This window comes from Trematomus bernacchii, unplaced genomic scaffold (assembly GCF_902827165.1).
Source record: "Trematomus bernacchii unplaced genomic scaffold, fTreBer1.1, whole genome shotgun sequence".
Classification (NCBI taxonomy): Eukaryota; Metazoa; Chordata; class Actinopteri; order Perciformes; family Nototheniidae; genus Trematomus; species Trematomus bernacchii.
In genome coordinates this window covers 1-16,011 of record NW_022987930.1, presented here as the reverse complement: position 1 = coordinate 16,011, position 16,011 = coordinate 1, and the positions used below count along the sequence as shown (strand labels likewise).

The window sequence follows — 16,011 nt, the reverse complement described above, 5'->3', positions numbered from 1 at the left end:
AGTCTTTGGTTCACAAAAGTAGTGAAATCTATGAATTACACTATAGGCCTATATAAATGTTATTCATGTCTAAAATGAAAATGTGTAAATTAGAATTTGGAGTAAGTAAAATAGTTCTATCACTCTACTTTCACCACAGAAAAGTTACATCAGGACTGATTCATGACTTCATATTCCATACTGAGGTTCATGTGATGTGTACAAATACAAATTGAGCATTACAACTTTTTTTTTCAACCAACTATTTATGTTAACATAAGAAACTGTAAAATTTCAATATTTACAATATCAGAACTTTCTCAACCAACTATTCATTATACATGTAAAGACAGGGGGAGCAGTGTCATGGTCTTTGTCCGTCTTCCAAGACAGTGGGGCTGGCTGCTGTGTAGGTGGGGGTGATGGTGCATGGGCTGCTGGTGGCTGTGTCGGAGGGAGGTAGGTGGGATTGTCCCGGGTTGATGCTGGTGGCTGTGTGGGAGGTACGTGTGCTGGCGAGACTTCTTTGCTGGCTGGGTTGATCGTGATGGCTGTGGTGGAGGCCTTTGTACCGAGGTGTATCTTAATCTTGTGGCAGGCACAGATGGAGGTGGAGGCTGCTGTAGTGATGCTGGTCCTCTGGTCCTTGGTGGTGATGGCTGTGGTGGAGGTCTTTGAACCACGGTAGATCTTGACCTGGGGGCCGGCACAGATGAAGGTTCTGGCTGCTGGATAAACGTCGCCTGTGGGCCACTAGGCCCAGGCAGCTGTGAAATCTGAAAAAAACATACCTTTACATTTAGCAAATCGAAATAACTGTATGACGTATTTGTCTCTAATAAAAAAATGGAAATAAATTCACATGCCATATTATGACTTTAATGGAGGATTAAAGCCTTCTTAATTTACAGTATATAATACAGTGATAACACACACAACCCAGTTGACTGTACTCCCTTTAACCTGGCTCTGTTGTACACTGATAGGCACAATATTAGCATAGCATTAGCGCTATTAGCATTGCAATACTATGAACAATTATGAACTCAGACCAGCATTTCACATATTTATACAAGCAGAATACACTTGAAATGTAAGCCAAACTAGTGCACGGGAGTCATACACCTAGTAACATAGTGGTTTTAGCCCTACATTATTCAGTGGGCGATAGCCTGTGCTAAAGAAGCTAGCGGACGCCATTAGCCACTGTAGTGGAGCCGAACTAGCTCACAGAATGACATTAAACTACACATAAAGAACAGTTTCAAACACACTTCTTAGATCGAAATATGACATAATCTTTGTAAACACTACTAACCTGTTGAACAGGAGATATGAATGAAGCAGAGGGAACGTTGCTGCCTTTCTAGCCAGAATGCCAAGTCTGAGGCAGACACATAATAACAACACTTACTTTACGGCGCACTGAGGCCTTTCCGTGTCCTATACTGCCCTCTGCTGTTTGTAATGATATATACTGTTTAACATAAACATGCCTTGGAGAGTATAACTTAATTTATACAAGACAATATACATTGAAAATGTAACCACATATTTATGCGGTTATCTGAATCATATTTCTACCCCTTATATTCGAAAATATATGATTAAATACGTAAAATATGCGCACTTCGACACTGCACTTTGTGGGTGGACTCCAGAGTTATATCTTTCAAACTAAATCTATCCACTATCTGCTTGTCTATGTTAAAAAGCCTCAGTCACCTTAATTCATGTAATAAAAACATCTCAACACCAACAGTCAGTCTGTCGAATTTTAGGTTCACCAGAGATTACATGTCAATTGAGGCATCTCTGATGTACACACACTCTATGGTTCTCTCACACATCACCTACTGTTTAACGACCTGGTCACATGCCAGTACAACAACATTAAAACCACTGGAGTCATTGTACAAACAAACACTCAAAATACTGGCCTTAACATAAACGGCCTTACCTCACCTCCTCTTAGACAGTTTATTAACATACGCACAACTGCAACTAGGGTAACAAGAGGTGCAGAGAGAGGAGATTGCATTATTCCACTCAGAAAAAGTTATTTCAGTAAGTCTTCATTTTCTGTTAAAGCTGCTCAGCAATGGAACTCAATCCCATCTCCAATCAGAGACCAGTCCACATTCACTTTATTTAAATCAAAACTCAAAATATGGTTAGTGAGGAATCAGCTCTGCCAACACTGACCAAATCTTCTGCTCCTTACAACCCACTGCCTGTGTTTTAACATGTTCTTTTGTTTTGTTTTATTTGTTTTGTTTTAATGTTCTGTATTTTAAATTGTTTTATTTAAGTATCCCAGTAATGTATGTTGCATGTTTTAAATGTATTGTATTTACTTGTTTAAAATGAAATGTGTTTTAGATTGACTTTTAAAATCTGTCCAGGGACTACAGATGAAAAATAGCCTCTTGGCTAACTCTGGCACATTTACAGAAATGTTCATTAATGTGCACTGTCCCTGTTAAATAAATGAATAAATAAATAAAAACACCATTGCCACCGGTCATTCCAGTGCCAGTGGTCACTCCAGGGTCGGCGGCCACACCTGATGAACCCACCAGGGCAGTTTCCTCAGAGCGAGAGGAACATTTTTATCTTTATTTTATCTTTTTATAGCTCGTCCTGGTTTCCGCAGCAGATAGGCCTATGGTGTCAGTTATGTCAGTTATGTCAGTTGTTTTAAATAAAACGATGAAAACTGAACTTGAAAATTGTTTCCTCTTTTTATTTTATTTATTAGTTTCGGGACGGGGAGACGTGTGTGATTAAAAATTCATTCGCAGAAATGTAAAGTGATCTAACTAAGTTCTATTCATATTCTTGACGGGAAGAGCAGTGTAAATGGGTGGCCTATATGCATTTGAAAAGCAATATAAATCACACAGTTAGTATTGTTCAAGAGAGGAAGAAAATGGAACAATGTATTTTATTATATAAAGCTTAAATATGCTAGAAACTGTGTTAAAACTCTGAATGCCATAGACATGTATCGTATAGTTTAATGCTTTAGCAATATAAACAGGGTGTATAACATAAATCCTTACATGGGTGCTCATAAAGACCCGTGATGCAAAGTACGCACTTCCTCTTTCGAGGACTTGAACTCTCTATGCACTTCCCTTTTCGAGGAGAACATCTGTTATGTATTTCCTCGCTGGAAGTGAACAGTTAAACACAACAACGAAGAAGGACACCTCTAAACGCGCCAGCTTGCACAAAAAGCATGTGACAAACCACGTGTCAGACCATGTGACAAACCGCGGGAAAAAAGAGGATAAAAGAAGACTGAAAAACACTGGAGGGCAGTTCCTCTTCGAACCCAGCTTTGAACTTGAACTCTCCAGCTTGTTTAGCAAGCAACGGAAGACGATCGTATTACTTACTCGTATTGAGGCAAAGATCTCGGATATAATATGTATCTGGGCAAAACGCATTTCATTTTTTATTGATGTGTGGTGTTGTAACTTGTGAAACTTTAATAAAACTACCTGTTCACATTTGTGATAGGAAACTAAAGTCCATGTAGCCCTTCTGATTATTGTTGAATAGGTGACAATTCAGACGGCACTGTAAACCTGTTCCCACAATAGCTTGAGTCCTGAGTCCAGTCTGATTCCAGTGTCCTGTTCCTTGGCTGAGGATCAATCCCTGACGGAGTCTTGCAGAGACACCAGAGAGAACAACAGGTAAGTCGCACCTAAGCTAACTCTGTTGCTGGATTCTATGTCATATTGGAGGTCGCCACGATCGGTTGATCTTAAATACGGCAGCAGTGCTTTACGGGTATTGAATCCCAAGGTTTCAGGGGTGTGTTCATTAAGCTCTGTGTTTAAAGTCTAAAGGGAAAAACTAACAGGGTAAAAGTTGAAATGATGTGCAAAAACTGATGAATGGAGGTAGTATAGAAAGAAGGGAGTTTGTCGGTACCTCGTGGTGGTGTGTGGGTCACACCTTTTATGCCCGGTCTGAGTAAAAACCGCAACCTTTTAACAGTATACAATAGGCTTTAAAAGCACCATCGATAACCATTGCCCTTCTCCAATTCAAACCAAAAGAGAACATTTATAACTAGTTTAGGTAGTTTGAGAGGTAATTAAAATAGCTAAGGGTGATGATCTGACTTGAAGTGTGTGTTTTGCTCCTCCTGTTGCATCACCATTCTGTAATTAAATGTTTGATAAGTGCATGCAGATCACAGTACAGTAAAACATGTACACAGATACATTATTTTGTATTTTTATTAAATTTGACAATGTCAATTTCACTTTCCACTATGTACAGGAATCTTGGGTCAGTCTTGTCTGGGTCAGAGAAAATGCAGATATTACACTCAGAAAAGAAATGGTAGACATATCAGTACTCTTAGTGCCAAGTTGTCTCAGACAATCTGCATTTCCTAATGTGGGACACTGAAAAGTCTATGTTAAAAAGCCTCAGTCACCTTAATTCATGTAATAAAAACATCTCAGGTCAGTAACACTGAAAGCTAAATGTGCAATACCATGTTCAGCTATGTTACTATTTATAATGTTATTGTTGTTACAACAGAAGATGTTTTTCTTTATATTGAAGTTAAATGCATCAATCTGGTGCACTTTGAGGGCAAAATTAAGAGATTTATGGATACCGCTGGAAAAAGCTGCAGTACATATGCCGAGCCTGTACGTAGCGCTGTAACTTCCTCCACAAAAGCAGCCTTCTGTTTATTCAACAGCCTCATCTCAATACCCCTCCTCGACTCCTCCTTTCCCTCACTCGCGTCCCTTCCTTGCGTCTTAGCTCCGCCTCCGTAAGATGCGAGCGAGAGACACGAGGAGGTGACGCGAGGACAGAGGAGTCCTCAGGTATTAATTGGGATGTCCTCGTTCACTCAAACGTCACTCTTAAACGACGTCTGTTAATGATGACATGTGCACAGCTGTATCCCCTCTCATTGGGTTTAACTGAATAACCCCTTAGAACCGGCCCATTTATTGTTAAATATGTATTTAAATGATGAATCTTTCTCTTTTTAGTCAAGGAATTCAATGTATGATGGTTGGTCCTGCTTTTGTGTTCCGTTTTGGTGTAAAATGTACATTTCAATAAAATTATAATTATAATAATGTGAAAGCCTTTACTCTGAAAATGTGTGTCCTGTAGATCCCCACATTTACCACAAACCCACATTCAGGACTGTGAATTTTAAATAATTTAACTCCTGAATATCTTAACACAAAACAAAACAAATAATTTGTATTTATCAAGATCTAGCCATTTATGAAATAGCTTTCTTAATAGCTATGTTTTAGTGACGTTCAAGATCATTAAACATGACTTAAATTGTTAGTATAACCTTAAGAAATGAATTGCACATAATAATTCCCATGGAGCTGTGAGCACTTATACATTTATGTGACGCTTTTCCACTCATTCTTCCAGTTCTCCGTTTTCCTGTGTTGAAATCGACCAGCTGTGAAGGTGGGGGCGGGGCTTTTATACGCGAGTAGTGAAAACACTTCCGCGTAGTCTGCTCTCGTGTATCCTCCCTACCCCTCCTCCCTCACCCCTCCTCGACTCCTCCGTGTGCATTTCAGCTATTGGGACGTCCTTCAAAATGGCGTGTCTTGATCGATTTCCGGGTCAAGTCCCGGAGGAGGGGAAGAGAGGAGTCGAGGAGGGGTATTGGGATGAGGCTAACGTCAACCGCCAATAAACACCAAAGAAGAAGAACAATAAGAACATGTGTTCGAACCGGAAGCTAAACAAATGGGCGGGGCAGTTTAAGGTAAGACATACGGATGGCAGTATCATCGAAAAAGAAGCAGATTCAGAAGCAGATTCAGAAGCAGATTCAGAAGCAGAAGCCGGAAAAATGTCCACGAGAAACTTCATCTTGCGTTGCAAAAGGACAATAAATGACTGCACAAGACTTCTCCAAACAGATGATGCCGGTCATGCTGTGTTACAATCCACAGTAACGAGGTACCATGGTGTAATGGTTAGCACTCTGGACTCTGAATCCAGCGATCCTAGTTCAAATCTCGGTGGAACCTTTCTTTGAGTACCCTGAAAAAAGCCAGCTTCTACATCTCAGGAGGATCTTGTAGCAGGATAGTGGTTGCAATATAGAAGATGAAGAGTGACTTGAGAATAAGTCTATCTAGTCAAGTCAAGGGAATAATCTGAGTGGCGTTAGGACAACAACCTGGTCCTTAACACCTCTAAAACCAAGGAGTTGACGATTGACTGCAGGAGAACAAAGAAGGAAGTCCACCATATGTATGGAGAAGTGGAAGGTGTGGAGAACTTCAAGTTTCTTGAAGTCAATATGTCTTGAGAGACGTGAGGTGGCTGATATCTGTCAACAGACTTGCGGTCAGAGCTGTGGTCTCATGGAGCTGTTATGTCAAAACTAAAACATGCCCCATGATTAACTGTGAGGAAGACGAGACCTTACAGCACCTCCTCATGGACTGCTACAGAGCCGAGGAGGTGTGGTCGCTCCTGCGGGGCATCGGTTTAGTATTCAATGTAAGATATGCCTCAATTATGTTTTGTATTCTAGATGAGGGGATGGGCATAAAGCAGAGAGAACTTTTTCAGATGATAATTTGTATCGCATGTATGAAAATGTGGAAAACAAGGTGTAAAATGATACTGAACCAGACAGTAATCGGCAGTAACACCATAGTGAAACAGATACTTACTGAACTAAGGAGAAAAAAGATCCTGGACAAATCCCAGACTCTGCCATGGGGCATCTTGAGTCTGTGACCTAACTGAGCCTCATAAGTAAAACGTGCTCTCCTTATGTTATTTATATATTTATACTTAGTGTGATGTGTGTATTATTGATGTAACTTGTATATAATGTACTGCCCTAATAATTTAAAATAAAGTTTAAAAAAAAAAAAAAAAAAGTAACGAGGTAAGGGCCAAGCCTATCACTACTACCAGTACCAACACAAAGGAATGTAGTTTGTTTTTGCATGTAACCTAAACTGAGGTTGTGTGAGATCTTTCACACTTACAAATTCTGTCTTCTCCCTTATTTCATCAAACCGTTTACTGGCAGGTTAGAAACCATGGAAAGGAGCCTCGAGTGGTCACGGGGCAGGCTAATTAACGTCCCTACAGCTGATATTTTACTTCAGGACCTTCGGGAATATATACTTGAAGTCCGGAGATCTTGGCCTACCACACCCGCACAACAAGGTCGGTCGATGTGATAATTGTTCACTTTAGCATAGGCTTTCGTTGATAAACCAGTGCTAGTATTGTTGAGTACTAAGTGGCCAACAAGCCAATACATTTCAAAGTAATTATTTGTTTGAAATATTGGTAATACCAATATAAAAACCTTTTTAATCTGTAGTTGCCAGCTATTAATTAGAACATTCTGGTGAGACGCTCTGAGTCTCGAGTTGTCCTCTTAAAACTGTACTCCAAATTCCAACTTTATATCCTGCCACAGTAGAGGAGACGCTATTCCCCCTCCCCCATCGAGGGCAGTCTGGCCATCTGTAGTACACACCACGTATCATCAAACGTGTGAATGAGGACATTGAAAGGGTGCCAGAGGGGGAGTCTCTGTCTTCAGGGTTGTGTTAGAAATTAAAATCAATGTTTAATAGCATAATTTAGTCTAAAACATATCGTCAGTTTAAAAGCTGTTTCATTGTGAAAAAACCCGGAAGTTCTCAGGAAATCTCAATGCCAAGCTTTTATTCTGAAAATCCTTCATATCCGGTTAGTAGTTAGCAGTTAGCATGTGGCTAATAATAATACGTTTTCTGAATGTAAAGTGAAAATGACATGGAGTGTTGCACACCAAAACCTACGGACTTTAACACTACATCTATAGACGTCGAGATATTATTACTGCTTTATATTAAATGAAGGTACAGTTGATCGTAAAGTGTTTTCACATACGTGAGTAGCTATGACGTCAGAGGGAGTTACCGTAAATGAGAACTGTGCCGTAAAAGTGTTTCTAGGATTTCTAAACTAACTATTACAGCTGTTTATAAAGTATTAAATAAAAAGTCATGAAAGAGATAAGGAGGAGAAAAGGCTTAAGGAAGTAAGCAAGGAATACAAAATGTCGAAATCCTGTTTCACGCGATGTCGAACATTGAAAACGAGGAGGGCGGTCCCCCTATCTGCACAGCGGGAGAGAACGAGAAAAGTATAAAAGAGATCGGAAAGGACAACCCGCTCTCTTAACTTCGCTGCAGCCTCCCGAGGGACAACACCGGCTTTTGTCTCTTCCTTACCTTATGCTTGTTCTTTAACCACGTTACTTAATTAAAGTACCAATTTGAACCTTTTCAGAGACTCCATTAGTCTCATTATTTTAAGTTTCTTTCCTGGGAGCGAGAAGATCACGATTCATCAATAGTTGGAAGACATGGACTGCAACTATGTATCTCTATGCCCATACACATGCTATGCTTTTGTTCTTACTGTATACTACAACTATAGTGTATTGCATGTCCACTGGTTTAATGCCAAACTGCATTTTTTTTTTTTTTAAAGTATCTGTAGGCTGGGCAATGACAATAAAATAGACGCATTGTGTGAGTTTCTGGCACAACGGCATAAATGCGTTGCTTTTACAACAATGACAATACATGTAATCTAATATTTTGCTGTTGTTGCAGGTCATTCTGGCTACCACGCCCCACTCATTTTGTTGGGTGGTCGAGGTCCCCCACAATTCAGCATTTCGAGAGAGCAACTCTCTTTTTTGAGGAGCTGTGGTTTTACAGCAACAAAGATGGCACAGATATTAAAAGTATCTCTGCGCACAGTGAGACGGCGATTGAGGTATGTAGCAATGTCTTCAACATTGGGAGTGCCATCTTGTCTCAATTTATTGTAAACATCCCATGGAGGGGTTGTAGCCATGTTACAATATGCATGTTGTAAAGTAAATACCGTAGGTCTCATATATTTAAAACATGTTTATTTTTCAGGCAGTTCCACATGCTGGGACATACTCCACCATCTCAGATGCTGCACTAGACAACCTCATCAAGGAGATAGTGGCTGGGAATAACCAGATTGGCCCCGAATCTGTCAGGGCACAGCTGCAGGCCCAGCAGATGTGGATACAGAGACGCAGAGTGCGGGACAGCATGAGGCGGATAGACCCAGAAGCAGCTGCACTACGAGCAATGTCACAGAGACTGCACCGTAGAGCATACCGGGTCGCCGGACCTAACTCCTTGTGGCACCTAGATGGAAACCACAAATTAATAAGGTAAATATGACCAATACCAGACTTGAAAGATGGATACTTTCTATCAATAGGCCACAAAACCCAAACTCCTGCTTCAGTTTATGTATTGTGCATCAAACTAGTTATACTTTTCATGTTTTTGTTTCAGGTGGAGGATTGTCATTCATGGGGGTATAGATGGGTATAGCCGCCTGGTCGTCTTCCTCCGGGCCTCAGACAACAACAGGAGCAGTACCGTGATGGCGAGCTTCATGGACGCGGTGGCCAAGTATGGTGTGCCCTCGAGGGTCAGAACCGACCATGGAGGCGAAAACAACTCTGTCTGCCTAATGATGAACATCTTCAGAGGCTCTCACAGAGGCAGTGCTCTCCGTGGAAGAAGCACTCACAACCAGAGAATAGAACGGCTCTGGGGTGACCTGTGGCGAGGTGTGAGCAATGTCTATTACGACCTCTTCAACTTCCTGGAGAGTGAAGGCATAATAGACATAGACAATGAAATGCACATGTGGGCCCTGCATTATGTCTATCTCCCGCGCATAAACCATGACCTACGGGTTTTTTTGGACCAGTGGAACAATCATGGGTTGAGGACCGAAAGACACCAGAGTCCCATACAACTTTTTGTCCAAGGTTGCCTGGAACGGCAGGGCCAGACCACTTCTGCCATGCAGAGCCTCTTTGGTGGAGGACAAGGAGATGCTCAGGAGGAGCCAGAAAGAGAGGGTGGAGCTGATGCAGGGGATGTTGCTCAGGAGGAGCCAGAAAGAGAGGGTGGAGCTGATGCAGGGGATGTTGCATTGGACTGGCCAGAGAGGGTCACCGTACCTCGAAACCAGCACCTGCTAAGCGATGAGGACATGGAGCAACTCACCGCACAGTTTGATCCTCTTGCTGGTCGTAGAGGAGATCTTGGACTGGACATCATCCGAAATATACTGTCATTCATGGCAACATTGAATGTTGTCTGATTTTGTCACGGACATGACACATATTTCACAGCGGCTGTTCTTTGCCCTTTGAACTCACACTAATTGCCTTAAAACTACTACTTTGCACAATTTTCTAGTGTGCAGTATGTCTATCCTATGTTTTTATGTTGTAGTAGTTTGTGTTTGTATAAATATATATATATATATATGAGTGAATTTTAGTTAAATAAATTACTTTGTTTAAACAATTGTTATATCTCTCACAGGCTCCGCCCTCTACTGGACTCTATGGGTACTACTCTCTATCATGCTGTGCGTGCTTTCACCTACTGAATTTACGTAAACGTAGCCGGCCAATCGGGGCGAGCCTACCTGAATGCGCGCGCAGGCCCACAGTATATAAGGCGGCTCCAGCCGCCGCCCCACTATCATTTTTCTCTTCAGACGAGCTGACAACCGAAGAGTTAAATAAACGTACGAAGATTAGAAGAAACGAAAAATGGACTCACCATTACTGGAATCTCGGCCATGCCCCACCTGCCTTGGTTTGATCGCGGGCACCGATCTCCACCACCTCTGTAGAGTGTTTGGGGGACCAGGATATGGCCGAGGCGGTGCCATTCACGTTTGCCATTCCAGCGGGGCGGATGGCTCCGTTTGCCGTTGTCAGGCACTTCCGGGTTCGGTCCATGGAGGTCCACCGCCCTAGGTGATGACCATGGCGGCGGAGCGCAGCTGCTCCCAGCGGGCAGCAGGCTGGGCAGGGAGCTGAAAAGAGCTCTGCTACGCTACCGCGTGACAGGGCGACTGCAGATAAACACGGGTGTGTTGGGCATCTCGCTCATTGCTGGAGATGCCCCCACCTCGCCAGATCAGCGCGATTATTTGTAGCTTGATCATGGCCGCCGTGTGGTATCCCGGTGAGGGATCACGCCGCATGACACTTTTCAAAAAGGACCGTGTTGATCTCCTGGGAGCCCCCGTGTTTACGGAAGGGCTCTTTGGATCGGAAAAGAACACTGTCCCACACTCCCCGCCCCCTCTGTAAACTCCAGTATAGGAGCCAGCAGGTGGGCGCGTGCACGTGAGTGGAATAAACCGTAGTGCTGTCAAAGCACTGTGCGGGTTCAAGAGAGTGATGTGTGTGTGAGAAATGCAGTCAGTGAAAACGATTGCATTTATCCCAGATAAGGGAATGCTCTGGTTTTTGGACAAAATTAACATGGGATCACTCCCGTCACCGGACGTACTTCGTCTCACTGGAATAGTAACGGTCATAGTGAATATAAAATCGTCCCCATGTATCCGGCCAATGACGGGAGAGTTTTGAAAGAGACAAAACACTGTTCCATACATTTAAAAACACTTAAACAATTAAACAATGTTTACCTGCCAACAAGCAGCAGTGTGCTGTCATTTCAAACATGTTACCCCACTGTTTAACACAGTTTTACCTGTGTTTTGAAGACTCTTTCCTGGGTCAATGTGTCCTCTTTCTCCCCCCCCTGGGTGTGTGTGAGACAAGTCAAGTGAGTCAGCCTGCCAACCAGCAGCAGTGTGCTGTCATTTCAAACATGTTACCCCACTGTTTAACACAGTTTTACCTGTGTTTTGAAGACTCTTTCCTGGGTCAATGTGTCCTCTTTCTCCCCCCCTGGGTGTGTGTGAGACAAGTCAAGTGAGTCAGGCTGCCAACAAGCAGCAGTGTGCTGTCATTTCAAACATGTTACCCCACTGTTTAACACAGTTTTACCTGTGTTTTGAAGACTCTTTCCTGGGTCAATGTGTCCTCTTTCTCCCCCCCTGGGTGTGTGTGAGACAAGTCAAGTGAGTCAGGCTGCCAACAAGCAGCAGTGTGCTGTCATTTCAAACATGTTACCCCACTGTTTAACACAGTTTTACCTGTGTTTTGAAGACTCTTTCCTGGGTCATTGTGTGCTCACCAGGGGCACGAGAATACCCTCCACAGAAGGGGTCGTGGTTCCGTGAAGAAGGCCGAATTTGGGTGCTCATAGGCAGCCTGCTGCAGAGTCATTTTCAGGCTCCTCTCCACAATTGTCCCCCTAAAATGATTTAAAATCATTATTTTTGCATTTAAATGCATTTATTCTATCATTTATATGGTTCCCCAACACAATGCACATAGTCTGGAGCTCACTGGGGTCCTGCATATAATTTAATCAGGCGTTTTAACACTTTTTCCCATGAAAATGATTTTTAATCACTATCATGGGGCTATGAAAATAAAATTCCGGGTAATGCAGAGCACAAGTGCACCTTTTACTATTTAAATGTATTTGTATTATATATATTTGGGCTAGAAAGGTGACCTCTCTGGGTGATTTAGTCAGTTTATGGAGCTTAGCCCACAAATCCTGGATGATCCAGGCCGAATTTGGGTGCTCATAGGCGGCCTGCCAGGCGCCCCCACCCGTGGAAAGCAAAAAAAATTGAAGAAAACGCTTAATTATAACTTAAAATAATCAAAAATGAAGTTTTGAAAAATTGTCAAAAAAATGACAGAGTGCCAACGGGAGAAGGGGCCAGACTATTGGCGCTTCAGGCCGATTTTTCCCCTTCTCCGATGGTTGGTACAACGGAGAAGGGGAAAAAGTCCCTGGGCTTCATTTCCACTTCTCTGTTAAAAAGATTCATCCATACTTTTCAAACTACCGTCTGCACGAAATCGGAAACCCAGTTTTTGGGTGCACTCAGAAAAATAACGGCTGTTGCAAATCATGGAAGAATGTATCCGCTCACCAAGCACTTTGAGTGGGCCTAATTTTGTGGCGCAAGGACCCCCCCAGCCTGGTTCTCTCAATACTTAAAGTTTGACATGGAGGAATGCGAGGGCACTTTGCAGGTGACTCTACCCGATTATGAGACACTATTTTGGGACGTATTTTTTACATTTCTCTGGTTCTCCAAATAGTTTAAGTTCGACATTTTGAGCCATGGAGGAATGCGAGGGCACTTTGCAGGTGACTCTACCCGATTTTGAGACACTATTTTGGGGCGTATTTTTTACATTTCTCTGGTTCTCCAAATAGTTTAAGTTCGACATTTTGAGCCATGGAGGAATGCGAGGGCACTTTCCAGGTGACTCTACCCGATTTTGAGGCACTATTTTGGGGTATAATTTTTACATTTTGACCCCTTTGCCCGGTTATCACCAAAGTTGAGTTGGATGATTTCGACCATGGAGGAATGTCAGGGGAGTCCGCGGGGGACTCCTGCGGGGTCATGAGGCACTATTTTGGGGTACAATTTTTACATTTTGACCCCTTTTCCCGGTTCTCACCAAAGTTGAGTTGGATGATTTCGACCATGGAGGAATGTCAGGGGAGTCCGCGGGGGACTCCTGCGGGGTCATGAGGCACTATTTTGGGGTACAATTTTTACATTTTGACCCCTTTTCCCGGTTCTCACCAAAGTTGAGTTGGATGATTTCGACCATGGAGGAATGTCAGGGGAGTCCGCGGGGGACTCCTGCGGGGTCATGAGGCACTATTTTCGGACACTTTTTTTCCCATTTTCCCCCCTTTTGCCTGGTTATTTTTATTTTTATTTTTTTTCCTGTTTTGGCCCGTTTGACCCGGTTCCTTCTGCCGGGGGCACTGCCCGGTCCCGGGTGCCCCCCCCAGGGCTCGCGTACAGCCGTTTCACCCCCCACATTGACGGATTTTGACCCCTTTGCCCGGTTCTCACCAAAGTTGAGTGTGATGATTGCTGAGTCATGATGCACTATTTTGGGGTACATTTCCCCCATTATCAACACGGACTAGAGATGTCTCGGAGATGGCTCGGAGCCCACACCCTGGTTCTATGTAACCCTGGAGGAATGTCACATGAGTCGACAGGGGACTGCTGCTGGCTAATGAAGGACTATTTTGGGGTACATTTCCCCCATTATCAACACGGACTAGAGATGTCTCGGAGATGGCTTCGGAGCCCACACCCTGGTTCTATGTAACCCTGGAGGAATGTCACATGAGTCGACAGGGGACTGCTGCTGGCTAATGAAGGACTATTTTGGGGTACATTTCCCCCATTATCAACACGGACTAGAGATGTCTCGGAGATGGCTCGGAGCCCACACCCTGGTTCTATGTAACCCTGGAGGAATGTCACATGAGTCGACAGGGGACTGCTGCTGGCTAATGAAGGACTATTTTGGGGTACTTTTTTTTCATTTTCACCCAAATTTCCCTGGATGAAATATTTTTTAGTTTTTTTTAGTTTTTAGCCCAGTTTTGGCCACAGCGTTGCCTGGAGGATAGGACCGAGATATGACAGACTCTCTGGCCGCCTCACAAGTCACTATTGTCGGACACTTTCTTTGCTTTACCCCGGTTCTATCACTCTTTCCTCCTTTGACCATACAACCCGTTTCCTGCTGGGGTGGTGCCTGGTTCCGGGGTACCCCAAACCCTCTCATGGTCGGGGCACCATGTATTGATGCATCGGACCCAATGTTGCCATCACCAGCCCCGCGTTGGTGCGGAAGTGGGACCATCTGACCCGGTGGTAACCCAATACTTCCCTTCGTCCATGCACCATGAATTGATGCATCGGACCCAGTGTCGCAACCACCGCTCACGCTAACGCATATAAACGGAGAACTATAACATAATTTTGATCAAATCATTATGTGTGTTTCAGGAAGGATGTCATCTGAATGCCCGGTGTGCAGACTCTTCTATCTGGCATTGAACAAACACCTTAAGCACAAGCATGCAGTGCGGAACTTGGAGGAGAGGGGAATCCTCCTGAAAATAGCCAGTGGAAGGATAAATGTTCGGACCAAACCCTGTCCCATCGCTGGGTGTTCGTACGCTGGGAAGAGACTGGACCGTCATGTAAAACATGACCACCCTGAGTTGTCCCGACATAAGGCACATCAGGTCATGGCAAGGCTGAAGCATAGTGTGGCACTGCAGTTGCTCCATGACCTCCGTGAGACTAACCCCATCATTGGAATGGCTACATCATTGGATATAGACAATGAGGAGGAATACCCCGGGCACCCTCCACCCTTCTCCCCACATACCGAGTGTGACAACGAGGACTGCAGGCAGGTGATGCTGGAAAATGTGGCATTGAGGGCTCAGAAGGATGCCCTCAATGATGAGGTGAAGACCCTGCGCTCCAGGCTGAAAAAGGAGCTAAAACCCAGGAAGCAGAGTGCTGCTGTTCTTGAGGAAGAGGACGAATGTATACGATTTAAGGGCCTGGCAATCCCAAAGTACCTCCGGCATAAACACAGTAGCCTCAGGCAGCAATACCCCTGTGAAGAGCCCGGTGAAGACTGTCATGCAGTCCCCAGTAACCTCCGGTAGCGAGACCCCTGTGAGGAGCCCGGTGAAGACTGTCATGCTTGCAGTAGCCTCCGGTGGGAAGAGACCGGTCAAGAACCCTATGAAGACTGTCATGCTTGCAGTAGCCTCCGGTGGAAAGAGACCGGTCAAGAACCCTGTGAAGAGCCCAGTGAAGACTGTCATATTACCAGTTTCCTCCGGTAGCGAGACCCCTGAGAAGAGCCCGGTGAAGACTGTCATGTTTGCAGTAGCCTCCAGTAGCGAGACCCCTGTTGAAGACCCCGGTTGAAGACTGTCATGTTTGCAGTAGCCTCCGGTAGCGAGACCCCTGTGAAGACCCCGGTGGAAACTGGTCATGTTTTGCAGTAGCCTCCGGTAGCGAGACCCCTGTGGAAGACCCCGGTGGAAACTGTCATGTTTGCAAGTAGCCTCCGGTAGCGAGAACCCTGTGAATAGCCCCGGTGAAACTGTCATGTTTGCAGTAGCCTCCGGTAGCGAGACCCCTGTGAAGACCCCGGTGGAAACTGTCATGTTT

The 16,011-nt window shown here is 44.1% G+C and overlaps 1 protein-coding gene and 1 non-coding gene across 2 annotated transcripts; both read left to right on the top strand.

Moving 5' to 3' along the window:
- The first annotated feature begins 5,850 nt into the window (after window positions 1-5,850).
- On the top strand, window positions 5,851-10,331 carry LOC117470659. Its single transcript, XM_034115473.1, has 5 exons — window positions 5,851-5,964; window positions 7,058-7,197; window positions 8,646-8,811; window positions 8,961-9,247; window positions 9,375-10,331. The coding sequence occupies exons 4-5, from the start codon at window positions 9,090-9,092 to the stop codon at window positions 10,195-10,197; spliced, it is 981 nt and encodes a 326-aa protein (XP_033971364.1). The 5' UTR covers window positions 5,851-5,964; window positions 7,058-7,197; window positions 8,646-8,811; window positions 8,961-9,089; the 3' UTR covers window positions 10,198-10,331.
- On the top strand, window positions 5,964-6,035 carry trnaq-cug. The gene has a single exon. It is a non-coding gene; the product is annotated as a tRNA-Gln (tRNA).
- Window positions 10,332-16,011: the final 5,680 nt, after the last annotated feature.

Coding starts and splice junctions, on each gene's coding strand:
- LOC117470659 (XM_034115473.1), top strand. CDS start 9,090: ATGTGGATACAGAGACGCAGAGTGCGGGACAGCATGAGGCGGATAGAC. Junction 9,248..9,374: donor GGAAACCACAAATTAATAAG/GTAAATATGACC, acceptor TTTTTGTTTCAG/GTGGAGGATTGTCATTCATG.